Below are 9037 nucleotides of genomic sequence, written 5' to 3'. Positions count from 1 at the left end.
CACACACACACACACACACACACACACAGCACTGCCTCTCTTCACATGTTGCCCCCACAGCACTGCCCCCTTAATATATCACTCCCAAAGCACTGCCCCTTCACATCCCCCCTAAATGAGCGATTGCGGCAGCCAAGATAGGTATAAGGTCACCTTACACATTTTCTGTAAAGGTGAACTTACATTTTAAAGATTGCTTTTACTAGAAAGAATAAAAAAAATCACTTTTATACTTTTTTTCAATTTTTAATGAAAGTAGTTGCATAGCTAAGACGTTTCTCTGGGCTCTTTTATACCATATGGTGGAGACTCCTCAGTAACTTTCTAGTTGTTAATTGTAATTTAATGCCCTGACACAATACTTGGGAAGGATAATGGAGAATTTACAGGGTGACATTTTCATGTAATAAGACATGTGGCTCTAATTGGTTTATTTATCAATGCTTTCACCCAAGAATCACACGTGTTTCTAATACAATCCAATGTAAAAAATGTGTACATTTTGAATGAAAGTTGTCTAATAGCATTGATGAATAGACCCCTAACTATAATATGTATAACTAAAGCAATATTAAATATAATATTACTAATAGGTCTGCGTTAATTATGGCTAACGTATATATGTACTTTTATCTGAGATGTTCAGAGCACAAATGAAGAAAACTATGAGAATAAATCAGTAACACATACATTGATATGCAATGAATTTATTAATCAATTATTTGAAAGGCAGTAGAGACAACTTTCTAATGTTAATTTAGACTCTAAATTTTAGAGAGACTTGATTTAGGAAAAAAAAGGTAAAAGAAAAGAGAGTATTGATTGGATTTTCAGTATTTGATTGCATCCATGTGAAGGATCTTCTTTCCATGTCACAAAGAGTGGAGCTCCTGTAAAAGAATAATGTGATGTCAGTATTGTACATATTAATGTTATTATAAGTCTTTTATTCTGGATGTGTTCTTTAAATGTTAGAGGAGTTGTGATAAACTAAATACAATAATCAGATTTGTGATTGGGTGTCATTTATACCAGGTGCTAATGGAGAACATACAGGAGTCCTAACAGAGTTGGAAGTTTTTATTGACTTTTAAGTCTGGATTCACATTAGTGCGCTGTGCGAAATCGCATGTAATTCACACCGCCCTGCTGTGCAAATCACATGCGATGTCTGTGCGATATGAGTTCAGCCATACAGATTGTATGGCTGAATTTGCATCGCATTTTTAAGTCGTGCAGGACCCTTTTTTGGTCCGCACCAGAATCGAATCGTATGAGTGTACACATCCATGGGATTTGATTCACATCTGATTTGATAGTTCGCACTGCAATATGCAAACCTATCTGGGGGTGTCATTAACTTTGTATTGACACTCCCAGCAGTTTGCATTTGGCAGTGTGAACTGCCTGCAAGTCAGGTACGATGTGGGAACCCACAGGGATTCGCAGGGCTTCCCACATAGCACCAATGTGTACCGAGCCTTAATCACAACCAAATAGTACAAAGTGTGGAATTATGCACTTATTGAAGCAAACATGGGATTGGCAGAGTGCTTGTCATCCCACTGCACTTCACACACTGCTGGCTGCCTAATGTATGACTAACTTCTCTCCATAGGGTGCAATGATTTGCAATAGCATCCCCCATAGGCTGGATTTATACTACTACATACTAGTCTATACTCTTCTAATACTGCATAATTAATAGGGGATAGGTATGGTCCCTCTGCCAGCTTCTGATTGGTTGTTATCAGCCAGAAACGGGAGCAGGAGCACAGCACCTTCAGCTGTCATTTGAGCATCAGCAGAGTGCCCATTGTTTGGTACAGGGAGAGAGGAGTCAGGTACATGTGGGCTCCACTGCCCACGGGTAGATAACATTAGAGCTTGTCTATACAGACATTCTATTTTTTTGCTTTTGACCTGCATTCGTGATATATAAAATAAGTAAATTCTAAAATTTTAAAGAATATTATAAATGTAATTTAATTATGAAAAAAATGGTCTGAGACAAACATTGTTTTACTGGACCACAGTCAATCAGCTTTTCAATTTTTATTTTGTAAGCTGGATAAAAAAAATGAAAGATAGAAGCTGACTGGCTGCTATGGGCAAGGGCACCAGCTGAGATAGTACTTGTCTCAGACACTTTTTATCAATTCTCTCTCGCTGTCTTAATTGCGTATTATTATTTCAAGAAACTCCAGGTACAAGCCCAGACCTTCCTTGATTAATACATTTAATTCTATATACTAAAATCTTGTGTTCTCGGGTGTTTGCTTTCTTCTGACAAATGTTGTAGCAGTTTGGGAGGATTTTGATTTTTAACTGGGTCATAGGCATAGCTTGAAGCTTGTGGGCCCGATGCAAAGTTGATCTGGACCCCCCCCCCCCCCCCCACTACCACCCACCTACCAAGATACTCAAAGTGGCGTAAAAGTTTTGAGTTCCCAGAGTTCCTCCTTACATTAGAGGACAGGGATCGCAGCTGAAGAATCAGAGGACAGGGATCACCCGTGGAGAATTAGATGACAAGGACCCCTGGCAGGTCATATGGCCGAGCTCCTTTCCCATTCCAGCAATGTAAACAGCCCCCCCCCCACACACATACACAAGGCTGAAATCACATTCCTTTACACACAGTCTGTCAGCCTTTACAGGGTGTATCTGGCTTTGATGTTGCCATTCTGACCTGTGAAATTCTTTGGTTGGAATGGCAGTGTAGTTGCAGTAGGCAGATACACCCTGGGCAGCATGTGAATGTGATTTTAGCCCTGCGGAGGAGGAGCAGTATAGAGTGCTGTACTGGGAAAGAATCTCAGCAGCGGAGCATAGCATCCAGGGTGGAGGGGTGGTCAGGGGGCTTTATGGAGGGTACAACTTAGATCTTGGGGGCAAAGCGAAATCTGGAGCCTGCAGCCCCTCGGGGGCCCCTCAGGAGGTGTTAAGGGATTTGTTTTTAGCAATCTCTGAAGTAGGGTTGCCACCTTTTCTTCAAATCAAACCCGAACACTTTAGCGGCGCACAGCAATTTTTTTAATAGTATAAACGATACATATAATTTGCTATTGAATCATAATCATATGACGTAATAATAACAAGTGTCCCCCTTTACATCAGGGTCCACAGAGTTCCCCTTTTACATTTGAACTTGTAGAGTTCCCTTTCACTGTAAGGGGGTTACTGCAGACTCTGATGTAAGGGAGAACTCTGGGGCCTCTAACATCAGGGATCCTCTGGGAACCCTGATTTATGGGGGAACACCGAGAACTCTGATGTACGGAGAAGACTCTGATGTAGGGGAACACTGCGGCCTCTGGTGTAAAGGGGAACTCTGATGTAAGGGGTGCTCTGAGAACTCTGATTTACCTTAGTGTACTCACTTAGAGGCAGGAGAGAGAAGGGGGGAGACTTCAGTTACAGACGGGGATGGATGGTGAGCTCACTCACCCCTTGGCAGTCAGCTTTTCTCATCCAAATGTATTTGAGGCTGCTGGACTTTCTGGCCCCAACTTTCCTTTTCTGAGGCACAGCGCCAGGGATTGGAGTGTGGGCAGACACAGAGGGATGGGGGTGTGGGAAAGACGTGCAGATCTAGCCCTCTCTCCTCTCCCTTCTGTGTGTGTGTTTGGGGGGGGTGGTTAGGGATGGCTTTGGGCATAGTGAAAATGTGTAACAGACACTCTCAGCTTAGACAACTACAGCCAGCAACCCTGCTGGGAGGCCATAGTCCAGTCTAAATAATGTGTCCCGGTTTCAGGCTGTCTGAAACCTAGACACATGATTCCAAACCCGAACTGTCCAGGTGAATCCTGGACAGGTGGCAACCCTACCCTAAGGTTTCTCTGTCAGTGTTGGCAGGTGGTGGGGGAAGGTCACCTCCCGGTGGTGCGTGTCTTTTCCCCAGTTGTCAGGGAAGTGGGGTAAGCAGACATCCCCGAGTGTGTGTGTGTGTGTGTGTGTGTGTGTGTGTGGGGGGGGGGGGGGGGGGGGTTGTTACAGATAATTCCAGCTAGTGACTAGATGACACTCAGCGGTGTCTTACCTCCCCAGTGACATCGGCTCCATCGTGGCTACAGGACGCCACTCTCCTCTTAACTCGCTGAGCTTGGTTGCCATTTCATGTTGCCAGCTCACAGCACAGACACTTCCCCATCCTGGGCTGTTCTCACCCCTTGCTTCTCTGCATTCAGGAAATGGCTCACAGCTTCTCCCCAGCCAATGAGAACAGAGGGGAGTGGACTGTGGAAGGCAAAATGGAAACCCAGTACTGGAGCATAGCTGTGGGCCCTAGGGCATATCGGAGCTGGACTAGGTGGAGGATATGATAATATGACAGGGTGGCTGCAGGAGCCCCCTGGAGCTAGGGGCGGGGTTGCTATAGTGACCCCTGCAACCCCTTCTGCTATGCCCATGGGGAGCAGTGCTTACTTGTTTTAGTGAATTTAGCATATCCTTTACTACTTAATCTGAACTTCTATTTTTCCCCTTCTAAATGTCAATGTACAAGCATTCAGAAGCTTCATAAAAACAAGCTAAAGGAAGGTTTGAGGCAGGCCAGAAGAAACTTAAGTCTGGCCTCTAACCATTTTTACTGAATTCACTTGAAAGCATACTTCATTTGAAGGATGGCGAAACTTAGAAACTTGGGGCCCTTGGTAGGTGCCCAGGTTGCACCCCTTACCACTGGCACTCATTTTTGTGATGCCTGATTTTATTCCTATGTATAGAATAGACAACTCATAAATATTTGTAGAAATGTTATTAGGCCTCAAAAACTTTTCTTTGCTTACAGGTTGCACTTATTCTCTGTTCTATCTAGATGGTTTTTATTTACTATAATGTGGAGGTCAATACATCAAAAAATTCCTCAAAAAAGGCAACTCTATTCTAACAGACATACTACGGGCACCAACAGAGTAAGACAGGAAATAGATTATGCGATTTTCGATCTGCAACAATCTCTCCATTCCCCCATCAACACAGACTGTATGCCTTCTGCAGAACTATTGTGTTCACAATGTATTGTGATAACAATGATTATTTCCAGTGGCTATAATCGCATGCTAAAAAATTGTCATGCTGGTTGTAACTAAAGTTGATCAACTTGGCTACCTTCAGCCGGCCTATACATGGATTGAATCTCAACAGGTCCCTGCTGAACTGACTGAGATTCGATCTGTATAAAGCTGGCTTATAGTGTTTCGAGCCATAAGGTTCTAGCAAAGACTCTACTGGTCTGTATAAAATCTGTTAAAAAAAGTATTTTTGTGGCACGTTTGATGTGCTGATCTCCACTAATTGTTAAACTACCTGTGTTAAAAGGCACAGAGCGTGAACTCCATTGCCCAGGCATTTATTAAAAAAATCTTCATATTAGATGAACTGTTCACATACTGTATGTGTTTATATTTCAATACTACTTTTAAATAGACTAATTGTATATATGTTCAGTTTACTGTCCATGCAAATTTACAGCCATGGCATTACAAAAAAAATTTGTTTGATTTACTTGGTTATAAAATAGTAAAAACAGGCAATTATAAAAATACATTCATGTATCTTCAAGCAGTTAATAATTAAGTAAAATATTATTTGGATTTCAAAAACGAGGACCAATGGATATATTTTGCTCCAGATGGAACTTACCTAAGATTGGTCTTACGCCAAAAGGATGTTAGTCTGGTTAAGGAAAAGAAAGCAAATCTATATTTAACTACAGACAAAAAATTGCAACCCAGCACTCTAAAAGTGCTAAAAACACTAAGCCCCCGTACACACGGTCGGACATTCCGGCAACCAAATCCGTCGGATTTTGTTACATGGATTTTGTCCGAAACTGTTGCATACACACGGTCGGACAAAGTTGTCGGAAAATCCGATAGTTCAGAACGTGGTGATGTTATTTCGTTACGACGGGACTACGTTCAGGCTAGTAGCCAATAGCTTTGATGTAGGAATTTGATCTGAGCATGCGTGGCACTTTGTCCGATCGGAATTCTCGACACATGATCGGAGTATGTCCGATCGTAGCATGTTGTCGGAAAATTTTATAGACAAGTTGGAAAACTTGGTCGGTCGGATATTCTGACGGAAACAGTCCGATGGAGACCACACACAGTCGGATTATCCGACAATACGGTCCAATCGGACACATTCCATCGGAATCTCCGCCCGTGTTTATAAGGGCTAAAAGTGAAATATCTAAGACAGTGATGGCGAACCTTGGCACCCCAGATGTTTTGCAACTACATTTCCCATGATGCTCTGGCACTCTGCAGTGTAGTGGAGCATCATGGGAAATGTAGTTCCAAAACATCTGGGGTGCCAAGGTTCGCCATCACAAGATATAAGTGTTGCAGCCCAAATTTTCCACCACCCGTGGTACATCCCAAAATTAAAAAAAGACAAATGCGCGAAACACACATCCAGAGACAGGAAATAATAAATCAAACAGTGAATTATTGAACATTGAAGAAACCATACAAACGCAAGCTCTCTGCCACTATATATGGAATGATCTACAAGCTCTGAATTTTTTCATGTGTTTTCATGAGGAGATCTGTCAGGTTTCATGCAGACGTTGCTGCGACTGTTGCAAGTGGCCAAAAGCAATGCACATCATAATCCTACTTTTTTTTTTTTTTTTATTAACCACTTAAGCCTCGCACCATTTGGCTGCCCAAAGACCAGAGCACTTTTAGCGATTCGTCCCTGCATCGCTATAACTGACAATTGCACGGTCGTGCGACATGGCTCCCAAACAAAATTGACGTCCCTTTTTCCCCACAAATAGAGCTTTCTTTTGGGCTTTTTGAGCTATAAACAAGAAAATAGCGACAATTTTGAAAAGAAAAAAAAACATTATTTTTTACTTTTTGCTATAATAAATATCCCCCAAAAATATATAAAAAAATATTTTTTTCCTCAGTTTAGGCCAATACCTATTCTTCTACATATTTTTGGTAAAAAGCGTTTATTGATTTGTTTGCACAAAAGTTATAGCGTCTACAAATTAGGGGATAGTTTTATGGCATTTTTATTAATAATTTATTTTTACTAGTGATGGCGGTGATCAGCGATTTATATCATAACTGCGACATTATAGCGGACGGGTCGGACACTTATGGCGAGATTTTGGGATCATTGACATTTATTCAGCGGACAGTGCAATTAAAAATGCATTGATTACTGTGTAAATATGACTGTCAGTGAAGGGGTTAACCACTAGGTGGCGCTGTAGGGGTTAAGTTTCATAGTTAATTAGGTTGAATAAAGACACCAGTCCATCCAGTTCAACCTGAGCGAGTGTCTACAATTGTCCCTTTCCCTGTATGTTGCTACACCCACATCGGTCCCTATCCTCAAGGAGCCCACAATCCAAGGTCCCCATTCATATACTAGGGCCAATTTTGGACAGAAGCCAGAAGCCAATTAACCTACCTGCATGTCTTTAGATTGTGGGAGGAAACCCACGCAGGCACAGGGAGAACATGCAAACTCCAGGCAGGTAGTGTCGTGGTTGGGATTTGAACCAGCGACCTTCTTACTGCTAGGTGAGAGTGCTAACTACACCACTGTGCTGCCCATGTGTATCCTAGGGAATGATTCTAACTGTTGTGATCAGTGTCAGTGTCACTAGGCAGAATGGAGAAATGCTTTCTTAGATAAGCATTTCCCCATTCTTCCTCTCCGTGAGATGATTGCAGGTATCCCCGCGGATATCGAGTCCGCGGGACCTGTGATCACACTCACGGAGGTCGCGATGGGCACATATGTCCCTAAACCGCGTCTTAAAGGGCAATGTACAGGTATGTTATTCTGCCTGTATGTGCCCTTCTGCCGATGTAGTGCAGTGTGAGCCGGTCGGGCAAGCTGTTAATAAAGGCACATTTTCTCAGTTTAAACATTTGATGTTTTCTACTGTGAATAAAATATGGGTTTATGAGATATGAAAAACATTGCATTGTGTTTTTATGTAGATTTTAGTGTCCCAACTTTTTTTTTTTAGAAATGTAGTTCTACATAAAATATGGAGACAGCTGCCCTTGCCCTTGCTCCAGCCCTTGGTGTGATCCTAGCTGTCATCTCCCATTGCACCATACTTATACACAGGCAGTTGGGAGGGGGCAGCACCGCTGAGAAGCAAGGAAGCTCCCCGTTGGCACATCTCCCTCTAGTGGCCAGGGATCTCTAACACAAGCTCTCTGCCACTATATATGGCAGTGATGGCGAACCTTGGCACCCCAGATGTTTTGGAACTACATTTCCCATGATGCTCATGTACTCTGCAGTGTAGATGAGCATCATGGGAAATGTAGTTCCAAAACATCTGGGGTGCCAAGGTTTGCCATCACTGATATATGGAATGATCTGCAAGCTCTTAATTTTTTCATGTGTTTTCATGAAGAGATCTGTCAGGTTTCATGCAGAAGTTGCTGCGACTGTTGCAAGTGGGCAAAAGCAATACACATCATAATCCACATCATAATCAGATTGTGTTCAGATTGGTGTTTCATGATTTCTTCATTGTTTGGTAATTCACTGTTTCATTTAATATTCCCCATCACTGGATGTGTGTTTTGCACCTTAGTATCTTTTTGTTTTGTGTTCTATATTTGAAATACCAAAGAATTTAGTATTTTTTTAAACTTTTTACAGAAAACATAGCCTACCAATCCAGACTCTCTGTTTGTAGCATACCTGCAATATATCAGGCCACCTAAGGAAGCTAGTTCTTTTACTATATAGTGTGTGTCCAGGGGGGTGAGTGTCCCATTGGTCCTCTATTTGATTTCAACCCTGGATCTCCACTGTTTCTCCTGTGCCACACTACTCCAAACCATTACACTACCTCTGATCCTGATTCTGATCCTAAAGCCATTCCTGGCCATTCAAATTGTTTTTGGAAAATTCTCTCTTCTTTTTGCCTGCTCTCCCCCAACAATGCCAAAATAAAGTATTATAGTCCCATCTAGGACTTTTTGGATGTCTGAGATGGTGGATTTCCAATGGTATACTATACCATCTCTTCACA

The 9037-nt window shown here is 42.2% G+C and overlaps 1 protein-coding gene across 3 annotated transcripts in view; it reads right to left on the bottom strand.

The window, feature by feature from the left end:
• Positions 1 to 691: 691 nt before the first annotated feature.
• Positions 692 to 9037, bottom strand: part of LOC143928156 (uncharacterized) — a 298275-nt gene continuing 289929 nt past the window's right edge. For all 3 annotated transcript variants that reach the window (XM_077452844.1, XM_077452845.1, XM_077452847.1), the window contains 2 exons: positions 5650 to 5682; positions 692 to 890 (listed from right to left, as the gene is read on the bottom strand). In XM_077452844.1, coding sequence (XP_077308970.1) covers positions 5662 to 5682 — 21 coding nt within the window. In that variant the 3' untranslated portion in view covers positions 692 to 890; positions 5650 to 5661. The remainder of the gene's footprint in view (positions 891 to 5649; positions 5683 to 9037) is intronic.

This window comes from Lithobates pipiens, unplaced genomic scaffold, assembly GCF_037356315.1.
Source record: "Lithobates pipiens isolate NorthernLeopardFrog02 unplaced genomic scaffold, aLitPip1_a1.2 Scaffold_23, whole genome shotgun sequence".
Classification (NCBI taxonomy): domain Eukaryota; kingdom Metazoa; phylum Chordata; class Amphibia; order Anura; family Ranidae; genus Lithobates; species Lithobates pipiens.
Note: the sequence above shows the minus strand (reverse complement) of the source record. Positions and strands in the feature narration are given on the sequence as shown.